Source organism: Periophthalmus magnuspinnatus, chromosome 13 (genome assembly GCF_009829125.3).
Source record: "Periophthalmus magnuspinnatus isolate fPerMag1 chromosome 13, fPerMag1.2.pri, whole genome shotgun sequence".
NCBI lineage: Eukaryota > Metazoa > Chordata > Actinopteri > Gobiiformes > Gobiidae > Periophthalmus > Periophthalmus magnuspinnatus.
This window is the reverse complement of record NC_047138.1, coordinates 7765957-7781133: the sequence shown is the minus strand read 5'-3', so window position 1 is coordinate 7781133 and position 15177 is coordinate 7765957. Positions and strand designations below refer to the sequence as shown.

Here is a 15177-nt window from a genome sequence, read left to right as displayed (position 1 = left end):
AGTGTCAAGTTATCTTCAGCTCTTATCTCTGTTACAAAAGGCTCTGTTAATTAGGCCAATCAGACTTAACACATTTGATGTTCATTATTGCAGTACAGTAGTTAGTTAGCAGTAGTAGCTGCCTATTTTGATTCCACGTAAAGCTTGAAGAATGGCTGCTTTAACATCATTTAGTATAGAAGGCCGTTGAGACAGCCACGTCCAGGCCGCCCTTCATTCACACTGGACTAAAGAGCTGCTTCTGTGGTGAAATCCCATTAGAGGAGTTTGCGGGCTCCGGGCAGTGTCTCTTGGCAGCTCTGTAGTAGTGCTCCATTGTTTATTCATTGGCACATTGGCATTCAAACTGCCTCCTCACTGTTCTTTCTCATAACCAACAAGTTGCAATTTTGATGCATCTGAAGGCAAATTATTTATGGGAGACCGGACCCAAGGAAAGAGAACGGCCCTTAGTAAAAAATGGTTTATGTTGAGTGCAATCCTATAGCCATTGAAAAGCACCAGATCCTCGCTAGATATCTATGTATTATTCAGCTTTTCACAGAGAGGCTCTGGCTTGTGATGCATTTGAGACATCCTGCCTTTCACCATCAGGTTAGAAGCCTCCATTTTAGAAAGCCAATTCAAAAGAAGAGGGGCTGTGTAAAATGTAAATATAAACTTAATTCAGTGGTTAGTGAATCTCAGCAGACTCATTTTCACATTTCGATATAAACAAATTACGAAGGTATAAAACAGAGATATGGACACTTGTATGTAAAGGTGCACTGTGTAACTTTTCTGGAGGCTGGGGGGGTTGCTATTCCTTACTTGGACAGTTCTACTTTATGTATTCATGTATTATTCTTGCATTTATTCAGTTACATGTGTTTTTACTTAACAAGGAATTGCCAGCCTTGAAAAACATTTACTGTGATTGACGTCAGCTCATGGTACACAAGTTTAATGCCATATTGCGGAACATTCCAGGCAAAGCATTAACATCTCCATGGAGATAAGCGGGTGCCGGACCTACCACCAGAAATGTTACATAGTGCATCTTTACTTTAACTGGCAGGCACAAGGACCCACATATTTTTCATACGTGTATAAATACTGGAAAGGTGCTACTAATAAAGTACTGCATACACCTCCTTGTATTTCACCGTCTTTCAGTGCCAGAGAGGCAACCTGTCAGCCGCACCTGTGGGAACATATAGATCTCGAGTCCTGGTGTTGCTCAGGACTCACATTAGTATGTTTAGTTAAATAAATGAGTCTAAAGGGGGCATTTATTTTGTGCAGCTGCAGCTTTTCACGCTTCAATTTGCAAAGCATTTTAGTGTATTTCTGTATAGCATGTTTTAAACTACGTTCCACTGAAATAGCAGAAACAAACAAGATTGTTACATTTCTATCATCCAGTCTATGATTTGCCAATATTATACTGTTTACGCACATTTCACACAGCCACGACTTTATAACCTACACACTTGATGAAGTTGGCTGAGTTGGAAATAGGAGGAAACGTTGAGCAAGTTGATTCTGTTGGCAAAGGGAGTGACCTCTGACCTGTGTGAGAAATGCTTCCAGAACATCTGTGAGGTCCAGATGCATGATGGGATGTGCGAGGCGTGCGGAGCCAGGCAGCAGCAGGTGTGAGGTGGTAGCTCTGTCACCTCTCCTGGAGCAGAGCAGCACCTGGATAATGACTGTCCAACCAGCTCCTTCACTTATTAGCACCAAATAACATCAGTTGCTCATATTTTTAATTACATGAATCAAACCTCGGTGGTGTCCAATTTATTTTGACAAGACACGGAGCTTGTGGTGGTTAAAGGTACCAGTGTTTTTCCATGTTTGGATCCACAGAGTATTGATTATATTTACTCTTTAGTTTACTTTTAAGTAGAATGCTGATATTACAATCTAAATATATTGAGATTTGCACTAGATAATGGCAAAAGTAGTAGAAAGAAAGAAGACATAGCTTCATATAGAAATAATAATATAACTTCCAAAGCAATTACCATAAAAATGCATCTAAGATTATTATTAACTAACGTGTTGGTAGCGTTTACATAAGACACTAGTATGTCACGCAGTATTTGTTGCTTTAAAAGTTTTCAGGTATTGTTAAACTAATGAGCCAATGAGATGTTTTTGAGTGTCACCTATTTTCTTAGTCAAACCCAAGCGTTGCGTATCTTTTTAATCATGAGATATTTTGACCCTTCACATACGCTGCAGTGCCAAAGCTAGTGGACACCATCTCCCAGCCTCCCTGCCACTTAATTGGCTAGTTAACATGACAATGGATAATAATTTAATTACAGCCACCAAGAAACCTCGCTAGTCCTTCACATAACCAATTAGGCCTCAGCTAAGAGTACAAATATATTTTTTGACCCAAGTGTAGCCATGGTTTTTCCTGGCATAGAAAAATCCTCTTGGTTTTTGAATGACGCTGAGAGGTGGAGGAGCAGGGCACAATGCATAGTGATTGAATAAGTGATTAGCTTTGTACAAAGGCTCCTCACTTGCCATAATGGTTGCCTATTAGGGCCCAGTTTTTAATTCGACATTCACATGCATATCAAAGTGACCAAGGAACTACAAGACTGCATGGCCCATACAATAGAGATCTTGGGTGTGTGTTGCAAATAATACTCTTGACCTTTTAGTGCTGAACAATAGGACACAAAAACAGAATGTAATTAAGGCATTACAGTTGGTTCGGAAGGTAACCACCGCATAGGGAAGTCGACTCACAGTCATGGGGAAATATTTGGGACGTAACATATCAGTTTTGGGCGATCTTTTAAACCATGTGGTGTGGCTAATGAGAAAAAGGCAGCTAAGGCCAAATGACTCATCCTTTGACAAATGAAAAATAAATATTCAATTTATGCACCCAGGTGTATCGGCCAATCAGATTACCAGACATCTGCGCACCTCTGTAAGCTTGAGCTCTTTTCCTCATTATTTTAACCTTTTCAGAAGTTTTACAGGCTAACGGTATTTTATTCTTGTAGTGGACTATTGAAAACATTAAATCAATTGTGACACTGGATACACACTTATCTGCTTCCATTATGTCAGGAGTTTGACTGATTCACATGAGAGAGGAGAAGAAAAGGAAGTTGGAGTGCCCTACCTGAAGACGGATCAATGGAGGAACAAGGTAACCACTTCTCTGCAACTTCTTCAGATTATAATAATGCATTTGTCTTGGGGAGCACTTTTCCAGAAGCTCAGAGTCATTTAACAATTTTAGACTCAGTGGTGTTAAAACAGAGGTGTCCAAACTAAGGCCCGGGGGCCAAATGCGGCACTCAAACCTTTTTTTATTGGCCCTCAGACCTTCAGGTGAACTGGCCCAATTGATCATAATCAGTACTTTTTACGGCAAATTTGAGTAATCCTACCAATATAACCTAAAAACATCACATTGCATTGTCAAACAGACCTAATATTAATATTTCAAGCCTTATTTAAAATGTGAAATCAAAACTATGTTAAATACACACATTTGAATTGACTGTATTGACCACTGGCCCTCCGTGTCGAACATTTTTCAAGATATGCCCCTCGTTGAAAAGAGTCTGGGCACTTCTGTGTTAAAAGATCTATAGTCACAGCTGCCCTGGGGTAGTCTGATAAAACCAAGGCTGCTAATCTACGCCATCTGCCACTCTGGATACAACCCACCACACAAATGTATATCCTAATGATCTGATATTTTGTGTTTACCTCAGAGTTGACATCTTTTATTGTTCTTGTAACCGTTTATGTGTTGTTAATGAAACTGTTTTTGTATGTGACATTTGGTTGCTATGCCGACAAGTTCATGTGAAGGTTTTATTCGTCCGTTACTGGCCAGTTTTGGGAGACCGGCTCTAGTGAATTGAGACTGCTGTTGTTTTGCTTTTGTTCTGGCGTGGGTTATGGCCTACAGCAGCCCTTGTGTTCGGAAAATAAACAGCCAGAAGAAATTGTTTCCTTACACCAAAAACGCTGCAATATCGAGAAAGTATGAGTGAAGTGTCTTGCCTGTGGATACAACAATAGTACGCACAGGTCCAAGCTCTCCACCGCGCTATTTGAGTTAAAAATATACTATGAAACTAAACTGTAATCTACCGTCAAATACTGAGGTCTTTTCTAAGGATATTTTTGAGTTCCCATTCACCAAAATCATTCTTCATTGGTACAAAGTCAAAGAGAACAAAAATAAAAGACAAACAAATTCCGATCCTGCTTTTTCTGCCTAATAATAATTAATACCCATTTTAGGAGTGGAGATTTTGTTAGGAGATTCCCGTGTTTGCTCTGGGCTTGTCTGTATTGCAGTAAACTCTACATACATGTGCAAGCCTACCAACTGTTTCAGAGCAAGACCCAAAACCTCTAATCCGTTTGAACAAAAGGATGCGGGCACCAAATTTTTTCCCCCTCTTCCGTCTTCGTTAATCGGCTATGTGACTTTTGCTGGTCTCAAAAGCATACAATGGCTATAGAGCATGAAACTGATAATTTTTTAAGTTCCCACATCTTCCCAGGCGGAATGGAGTTGAAGTTTAAGCTCATTGAACCTGATGAAATATGTCCCCCGATGCCTTTTCTTCCCGAGTTCGAATTCAATGCAAATTTAATTAAAACATGTGACTTTTAATTACCTATAAGTAATTAATTTAATACGTTTGGAAGATAAATAATGAAGGTGAAATAGTCTGAAGCCTCGCAGTGACTGGATTCAAGGATGTGTGTGTTTCCTTTGAAGGTAAAAGGATGGCCACGAAAATAGAAAGTTTCCATATACTGACGGAGACAAGATGCAGAGACAAAGTATAAGAGAATATACATGACCTTGTACTTCTTCTCATGGCCCGTATATGTAACATTTGGGAGATGTGAGATTGGTGGCAAAGTGGGTAGTGGTACTGTGATCGTAGTGGTAATAGTAAATACAAGCAACACCAATTGAAGTAACATTGTTAAATTGTCAGTGGAAGGCTGGAGTAAATAGTAGTGGAAAGAGTACTGAGGATTGGTAGTACAAATACAGTTACATGGCTAAACATGTACTGAACTACAAGTATGGCTGCCAAAAAAAAAAAAAAAAAGAAGAAAAAAACTACTTAGTACTACCGGTAGTTACTTTTGTGCAATTTTAGTATAATTTCAGATCAGTCTTTTAAACAAAACTTCATAAACAGAGCAGTTTAAAGAGGAATTACACAAATTGTTTTCAACCACAATCCACATATTCTCTAAGCTCTTTCCAATCAGAGCTGGCAATACAATGCTGTTGTGTTTGTGGGTAAAACGCAGAGCTGCAGTGAGACAGCCGTGCATCGGGATGATTGGAACTTGTGCTGTACTCTGTAAATTGCTTTAAATTTAGCTAATTACAACATGACTAGAATTATATTCAATTACAACAGTAGCACTGAGAGTGAAACGATTTAGATTTGACAGATTATTGTTTCCACATAGTGTAATGGTATATGCCGTAGAGTATATAATTAATAAGCAGAAGTAGCAGTGGTAGTATTTGCTGTCATGAGCATTAGTAAAAGTACCAGGAGTTGTAGCTGCGACTGGAACTGTAATATCAACTGAGATTACTGCGTACTTTGAAAAACAAATAGCGTCAGTCAACAATACAAAGTTTTTCAGTTCTCTTGGGGTATCTCCAGAAGATAATCAGTCTTGTAAGTATAAATTAAAACACATCTCCTTTAAGACACTATTAATTATGCATCAGCAGTAACATATGAAATGTGATTTGAAATATGATTGTGTGCAGGCCTTGCAGAGGAGATAAGGAGATTGGAAAATGCTTGCTTATTGTATCTGGGTGATGCCTCTGAAGCGGAACGTCAGTGTAAATTGGGCAAAGAAAACTTGTCTTTTGCGTGAGCAGCGAGGGGGTCACCTTGAGATGCTCAGAGAACTTCAGAGGAGCTGCTCAGGCTGGGGCTCAGCAGATAATTACACATTTACTATGGCGGAGATTTTTCTTCGAGCTCATACAAAATAATCACATGGAAAAAGCTTATGTGAACACTATTACACAACGCCAAGTCAAAAGAGAAGGGACAATGTGTTCAAAATTCAAAATAATAACAAGTTCATGGTAAAATTTATGGCTTATAGTTTTACCAACAACAAAAGCCTTTATTTGAGTTCTGTATTTACAGCTTCCATAAAGCCGACTGACATGGCTGACAGACTGTATAAACAGCATCTCCAACCTCAACCGATCACTTAATATTCATGCAGCGAGATGGATGAAGTGTCCTGCCAGAGGCACAGCAACAGTATGCACTGGTTGGAGATGAGGTTTAACCATAAACCTTATGGTTATAAGGCAATTACTTTACCCCTCAATGCTTTAAAATCTTCAGATAGAAACAAAATATTTCTGGTGATGTAACAAAGGATATTTTGTTCATATAACTTTGAATATATCGTAATTCCCTCACATTCAATTAAAGATTACTCACATTTTGTCCCACATTTTTAATTTTGTGGTAAATATCAGTGTCGTATTAATTCTTCGACATCAAAGTGGCATTAGAGCCTATGGCGTTGTGGGCCGTGTTTGCTAATCGCCTCTCCCTCTCGCTGACATTTCCTATGGATTAAGCGTGGCTCGTGCGCTCTGCGCCGCCGCAGACAGACTGTGTGGGTCATTGTCAATCCTCCGCAGATAATTGTGCCGTGGTTATCACAGGCTTCAGGTGCTCGTCCTTCATCATTGTCTGAAACAACCAGCTCATCTGTTTCACTCAAAATGACTTGGCATTTTTCCCGCTACATTATTAGTTATAAATAGTGCAGGCTTTGAAGATGCCAAAGCATTCGGGTGATGTTTTCCTCCATGCAGGCTCCAGGACGTGTACGCCTTTAATGGATAGTGCTTTCATGTGCTTGGAGGAACTTCACAAAAATAAAAACAACATTTATGTCAACTGCCATAGAGCTAACTGAAAAACTGATCCTCCATGAAAAGCTGAAAATTTAGGCTATAGAATTATAGACATGGGAAGTCTTTTATGATGCCCTCTTTGTTATAACCATATGTTAAAGGACTAGGCAACAAACATGTTGTTGGTGGGAAAACACTTCACCCACTACACCACCAACCCCCCAATATGTAACTGATTAGTTTCAAAAGCAGCAGGCCTACTAGTAGTAACTGTAGGAGTCATTAGTGTAGTAGCAGTGACAGTAGTTGTAAATGGTGGTCATGGCACTGCTAACAATACTCGTGTCTAACCTCTTCAGTGTTTTACTTTGAGAAGCCAGTTCTAATATTTATACATGTAAAGGCAGATTCTAGGTGAAAATGACAGATGATTTGGTACAGTGTCCACTGAACAGAAAAAAACTGAAATGAAAAATGAGAGAAATCGCTGTTCCTCAGATGTTGTGTTAAAGAAGGTCTTAAGTCCTTTTGTTCAGCCACTATTTATTCCCACATCTTGTAATTACACCTCAGCCAAACCTAGTGCTACATGCCATCAATCTCAATCCGTCAATTAGCTCACTAAACAAGCCATGCTCGCACATTTGTTTGCTCTCAATTTCCCCATTGTGCTAATTACCCTTAAACACGTCACTCCAAATTGAAATTGAACATTTAAATGGAATAAGCAGCCTTCCCCTCAGCTTTTTCTTGCACTTATATTGCAAAGATTTTAGCATAAAGGCAAAATTCAGCCGGGTTTTTTCTTTGTTTGTCATCATCAGTGGGGGAAAAGTTCAAACCAATCACTAGTCATTCAAGTAATGACAAGGTAAAACACTGAGACCCCAATAAAGATTTGAGAGCATGATGATAAGGCAACTTGAATAACAGTTTGCACACATCAGCGTCCTGTTTATTGGCTCCATTTAGTGTACTTTTGCCCATTCAGAAGATAATATTTTGTTTTGAATTGGTAATTGCTATGGTAATGGTGCAAATTTTTCATCACCCTGAAACTCATGGATAGAGAGTTATCCAAAGGCAGAATAGTGGTGAAAAGTCAGTCAGATCCAGCAGAACGTCTCCTTAAATAACGTTACAATAGAGTGTAAAGCAGCTGGTGACATGCTTGTTTTTGTTTCTGTTTTTTTTTGTTTTTTTTATCACATCATTACCACCATGTTATGCCCTGTGGTGTGTGTCTTTACAGCCATAACTAAAAAAAATAATCTCATACGTCAATGAATTACTCTACTCTCTATTACACTACAACTTCAAAACTCTCTAAAGTTCTAGGTAAAAGGTGAAAGCTCTACATTATATTGTTGGCCAGATGCTTAATTTTATTGAAATGGAAAAGTAAAAAAAACAACAAAAAAACAACTCACCAAACTCTTCTGAGAGACATACTTACAACTCTCACTGAGAAACAAACAAGAGCAGTTTTATACCATCTGGCATCTTTTTATTGATTATTTTAATAATAGATGAATATTGAGACAGTCTTCCTGTGTGTATAAATATAAATATGTGTATAGATTTGTATGTGTATGTATATATGTATGTATATGTGTATAAGCATGTATTCAGTTCTGTTATTTATTTTTTATACAGGTATTATTATTATTATTATTATTATTATTATTATTATTATTATTATTATTATTATTATTATTATTATTATTATTATTATTATTATTATCTTATATTTATTTTTTCATATATAAAATTTTTCTTATTATTAAATTTTTTGTTTGTTCTATATTTCAAAAACATAATCAAAAGTGTTTAAAAAAGGTGAAAGCCCTTCATTTAAGTTTGATTTATTAAGTTAAGTTGTTTAGAGCAGTACATAATTGATTGGGACCATTGGAATAAAAAAAAGCTAAGATACCAAAGTGCTTGTTAAATCTAGATATATATTTGTTATAACTAAAATAAAAACAAAGTTGTTTTTGGCCTTGACCTTTGAGAAGAATTGAGTTTTTCAATTACCTTCAAACCGAGCACAAAAGTTATTTAAGACTCCTGTAGAGGAGCTTTGTACTGTATTTTATTAATTTTCGGAGTCATGGAGCAAAGTGGGTGGTTTCCCAGGTTAAACTATTCCCATTAAAGTTTGAATAATGTTATTGACCTTTACTAGGGATGGATCACTTAAAGTAATGGAAAATGGCAGCAGTGACAGAATTATGATGACAAAATGGCTCCTGGTTATGAATTAGGTCTTGTACCTGTGAGCGCCTATCAATTTGTCAAATCACTAGCTGCATGTGTTGGTGTGGGCCCTTAACAAGAGCCTGAGCTGCTCCGTGTCAGTCATGTAGCACACTGTACACGCCAGTCAAAAAGCACTGCGCCGCTGCAGCTTCACTCACTGCACACACTTTACTCCTGCAGATCTCAGTCTGACAAGAATCGCAGAGATCAGGGCAGAGCTGCTTCACGCATATATGCAGCATTTTAACGCACGCTCACAGCTCCCTCCAACAGGCAGGAAATTAAAAGGATTTATACCAGAATGCAGGTATTTATCACACTGTGGGCAGAGGAGCGTAAAGTAGACAAAAATTGATCTCAAATAAGAGTAACACAATTGCAGAAATATGGATCAAGTGAAAGTACAAAGAAGTGGTTCAAGAAATGAATTAAGTAAAAGTATTGCTTAAGTTTCTGTAATAGTAACAGATTGGACATAATATCTGATTTATAATTTGATGTTAATGTAATCAAAAGGACAGAGCTACTCATAATGCCCAGGATATGGCATTTTCAATGGATAGATCACAAAAATTTGAAAAATAAAATCATATCTGAAGGGGCGGTGTGAGACACAACTTTTCAAATCATTTTATATTGTCAACAGTGGGATGAGTAACCAAAACCTTTACTCAAGTTAAACTAAATCACACTACCACCCTTATAAGGACACAAATCAGGTCTCCATGACGTAAAACCTTTATTATTAGATTAACATGTAGTGACGATGGGTTAGGTTAGGTTTAGTCTCTTGGAAATGAATGTAAATCAAACCCACCATGCATATAAGTATGTCCAGGCTTTGAAAACAGAACCATTGACTGAGGTTGCATCATTTGGTCAAACAAAATGACCATCTATATTAAAGATGTAATGATGAAATATGAAAAATCTGAGTAGGGCAGAGTGGTTTTAGAGCACGGTTTTAAGGTATACTGCATGTTTTCACCCTGCACTTGCCCTTCTACACTGTGGAGGAACTTTATGAGGAGCAGAATGGGACCGCACTGCATCGCCCTGGGACCTTTTTTCCAAATCTGAACTAGGATCTTGGTCAGGACAGCTGGAAGAGTAGCCTTATAATGTGCATGCTTTAGATTGTTGAAGGTAACAACGCTACAGAACCAAAGACACAATGAAAATGTTGATACTTTGTAGGAGTTTGAACCGTTAGAAAGCATGTTTTGTTTAAATCACAACACTCCACTTTAAACATTGAAATCTTTTTTTATTAAGACAAGAACTCTTGATTTTTTTTTCCTTTGTAAAAATGTTGGTGAACCAATACAAAATATGTATGGCCTTATGGGGAACATAAACTTCATTGTAGAAATAAAACATGGCCTGGTACAGAGAAAATTGAAGATTGAACAACCAAATGCAAATTCGTCTTAAAATGAAACAATTCAGGTTTTAACATTTTCATCCAAAATATTCAAGACATGTTTTAAATGATTGGTAAAATGCCATGTCACAGTAAATACACCATTGTTTCCTCAAAAAGAACAAACAGATGCCTGGACTGTGTTGTGGTCACATAGTCTAATTGCTAATTAACATACTGTATTAGTGGACGTTGTATGCACATATTGTGAGTTTGTTGATACTGACTGTACATCATTTTGTCTGCTTAACAAATCTAGTCTGGTCTCTTTGTGAGCTAGTTCTATGCAAAATAATATCTCTACCAGTGCACCATATTGAAACACATAGAAACATGTACAACTGAGAAGAACATGTACATCTTGGGATTATCTTTTTCCAATAGTGGTACATTATATACGTGGGCCTTATGTTTGCATTCTACCTGAGATGCAAAAACAACCATAAACACTCATGAACCTGAGAGAGTGAACACAAATATCAACAATATCAAATAAAAACGTGATTTTTCTATCAATCTTTGAAGTCCCTCATTGGCCATTTTAGAACAATCAAGAGAAATATCAAAACGATTCCAGTCATGCAGGCAGCTTAACCATGACACCAAATATTCAAAACAACAGCTTCCCTTCAAAGCTTATTTTACCATTATATACTTCTCCGTTCATGTCAGTCAAGTCCATAAAACTCCAAATAAATAATGTTTAAACAAATAGAGACAATAATGACAAGCATATTTATCAGTATGACAATAAATATTACATCTTAGGACAAAAACGTATCCCTTTAAGGTCCAGGACATTACTATCTCTCGTGAGTCTTGTGAATTGAATGACATACTGCAGTGTGAACGTAAGAATACTGTGTGAAACTACGCTCATCAATGATTTAGAATAGCACGAAAAAAGCCTCATTATTTTTAAGAAGCGCTATGCAACTTTTGTTTACTAACTGCTTGTCTCCATGGATAATTTATTGCTTTGCCTAGAATGTTTCACAGTATGGCATTAAACGTGTCTATCTTCATGGAGACAAGCAGGTGACGCCGCCAGGGAAATTACAAGTCAGATCTGTGTAGAGGTGACCCTGTTCACAGTGAGAATGTATGCATTTTCAGTTTATCTTTAGCAACAAACACAACTGTAATTGAATAAATGAATGATAAATAGGTTACATGGGCTAAAGTGGAACATTCCAGGCAAAGCAATAGCAACTCCATGGCGACAAGGTGGTGCTGGACCTTCTATCCTTTAACCAAAGTTACATAATGCACCTTTTAAATATATGCAATATTACTCAACGCTGTTTAGGGGTAATGATTTGAATGAGTTTGACAAAGGTGTGATATTGGCAGCTTTTTTCAAAACTAATGTTGCCTCTTGCAGTAGTCAGTTTTTTATCTAAAGAGGTTTACATGAATGGCAACGCACATTATAGTCCTAAAGTTATGCCTCGGTATACACATCGATAGAGAAGATTATGGCAAACCAATCAAAATATATAACGTTCAGAAAATGGTTACTATTCTAATTCATTGACAGGGCTGTTTCCATTTGCCTCGATCTCCAAGAAGGCACTAAAATCAGTCCTTCAGTCTTTCCTTTGACAAATACCAGAAGGTGGGTTTAAGGCAGTGGTTATCATTCCTCATAATACATTTACAGATGTCTTTTTCTTATTCAAGCAAAATGTTGTCAATACTTTACTCTTCCCAGAAGCAGGAGGCATGCATGGAGGACACACAGCATCTTCTCTTTTACGGAGCTAAGCATTGAATTGCCTATATGAAAGCAACACTATGTTACTTTTCCCCCTTTTCTGGAATAAAATAATGACAAAAAACAAAATAAATGCTTTGGTTATCAATTAGTGTTTGAATATTCTATTGAAAATGATAAGTTAGGGGTGCGCTATGTCACCTTTCAAACAGACCGTCCCCCCCACCTGCCTAGAATGTTTCACAGGATGACATTAAACATTAATCTCCATGGAAACAAGGTGGTGAGGCAACCGGGCCAAGTTACAGGTCAGATGTGTGGAAAGACGACCCCACTCACAGTAAGAATGCATTTTTTCCCAGGTATTTTTGAGCAATAAATACCTAAATAAATGCTAGAAAGACAAGCTTAATGCCATAATGTGAAACAACAATAATATATGCATGGAGACAAGTAGGTGGCAGATCCTACACCAGAAAAGTTACAGAGTACACCTTTAAGGATGCGATGACGTGCAACCAGATCGTCAACATACTGTACATTACGCTCTATAACCACTAGCATTTACTGATCTCAAAATTGGCAGTTTGTCACATACTTCAGATATATATCACATAGCGTTGCTTTGACATAAAGTAAATTACAGGTGGTATATTTTGGACTGAGAAAGTTTGAGGCTGAAAGATGACAAGGAGAAGAGATTTCACCTGGGCTACGCAAATCTTTGATAACCTGAGAGCTCTTACAAGATATCAAAGACAGCCTGAAGGTAAAATGTCCATACACTTAGGAGATACTATATAATTGATTGATTTTTGTGTGTCCTTGTGCGTTTATATGAGTATGGACAAAGCCTTAAATGACAAAAATTTGTGCGCAAGGATATAGAAGGTATGGTGTTTTTTTGTTTTTGTTTGGATGTGTGTGTGTTTTTTTTGTTGTTTTTTTTGCCTCAACCATTCAGTTGAACATATCTTGTAAAAGCACTGAAAGATGACATTGAAATCAGAACTGTTGTGTAGGGAAATAGGAACACTTTGTGCAAAAAGTGTAGTTTTGAATGTCAAATGATAGGACCCTGGACTTTTTTACTGAATAATATAACACAGTCAAGCAGTGACTTAAAATGTAAAACTAAAAAAAAAAACAAAAAACTGTTTGGTCCAAGGTTGACCATTGTACGTGTGAGAAGGAATGAAAAGTTGAAGAGACACTGGAAAAAACACTATTGTGACACAAATGAAGTTTATATGCTGTCACCCTTGGAAAGACTGCAGGGTAAACTTAGATGTGTAAAGGTAGTATAAGTATTGTAAATACTACTGTCCCCAGACAAGGATTTAAATGCAAGAAAATACCCCCATTCCAAAATGCAAAATTCAATAATGTGTTTTTGTATTTGAGTTATGGCTAACACTTTATAATAACTACACTTTTAATAACCTTGATACAGCATGACAAAGACTTAACTCATAATGAACATATAGTTTATTATTATAAGAAATATTCAGGCTTATTAAATAATATCCAATCTCCTAACCCCTTTGTTCATGCTTCTTTAAGGCTAATAAAAATGTAGTTACCATAAAGTACTAACCTAAAATTGTAATCCATGTTGTTTACCATGCGTCTCCCACTATTTAAATTCCCATTGCAGTAACAGTAAAGGTTGGATACTGCTTGTATTACCTTTAATTAAAACCGTCTATCAGTGCAGACAGATAACACAAAGAACTAAAGAAAGCAATATTTCCACATTGTGTTTTGGTCCGAGTGGTTCAAAGAGGAGTTTTAAGAGGGTTTCTCAGTCGACAGTACTAGATACAGAGAGCTCCACATCATGGCACATTACAGCTGTCATGATGCCTAAGACTGTACAACATCCTAAACAAGCACTAACTGACCACGCACGTACGAACTGTGTTTTCTTCTTGAAAAACCAATCACCTTCACTAAGCTGCTGTGAAATCATAAATGATACGGCACTCCTACTTCATTTCCAAGCAACAATACATTCTATAATGAGCATGGTTACTCACAAATTGTACATAGGCAGTGAAGAAGTGTGGACGGAAAAGTAAGAAATCAGAGGTGCGGGTATGTGGAGTTTGCTGGGGCCATTGACCTTTGACCTGGCCAGGAGAAATGTGTTGTGGTTAAGTTAGTGAGCTCTTGTGTGTGGTTAGCAGCACCTCGGATTCAGGAACAGTGAGCTAAAAGCTAGCTGCGGCACACATAGACGGACACCAGGCCACTGACTCTCCTCTAAAGGCAAATGCAACAAAACATGAGATACACAGGAGAATCCAATCCAACAAGCAAAATGACAGGGGGGAAACACATCGAAATGAACCAAAAGAAATCGAACAAGGCACAAAATTGTCCATAAAATAACTGAACTGTACAGGCCCCAGCAGTCCAGGAGGGGTCGGATAGGAGAATCGCCTCTCACCAAAATGGCCACGCCTGTCCAAATTCATGTTCTCTAGACTTCCGCAGATTACTTTGAAAATCCTTCGTCGTTCAATAAGCCTTTTTTGTAACCAACCGGAGTAATCCATAATGCTCCTACAGCATTGTCCATCACCAGCCTCAGCAGTACGTCCCCACACCGGCTCTCCTGGCCCAGTCCTCACAGTCTAGATATAGTACTCCTTCTTCTCGTCTGTGTTGGTGTGTCCTCCCTCCGCGTTAATGATGGCCGTGTCTGCATCAGCCGCGTCATCTGCTCCTTTGGCTTCGTGTGTGAAGTAAGTTCCTGGTAAAAAATAAAGTAAATATTAACCGCACGTCAAAAATCTTCCATCAACCACTCTTCAAAACTGCTGCAATCAACTCACAACAAAAACACTTGAACTC

The 15177-nt window shown here is 37.7% G+C and overlaps 1 protein-coding gene across 3 annotated transcripts in view; it reads right to left on the bottom strand.

Annotated features, from left to right (window-relative positions):
* Positions 1-10427: 10427 nt before the first annotated feature.
* The window catches only part of cadm1b (cell adhesion molecule 1b), a 109841-nt gene continuing 105091 nt past the window's right edge, over positions 10428-15177 (bottom strand). For 2 of the 3 annotated variants that reach the window (XM_033977661.2, XM_055226104.1), the window contains one exon: positions 12509-15076. In XM_033977661.2, the coding sequence (XP_033833552.1) occupies positions 14958-15076 (119 nt within the window). In that variant the 3' untranslated portion in view covers positions 12509-14957. Of the gene's footprint in view, positions 15077-15177 lie in introns of all 3 variants that reach the window. The other variant, XM_033977662.2, reaches the window with a different exon arrangement.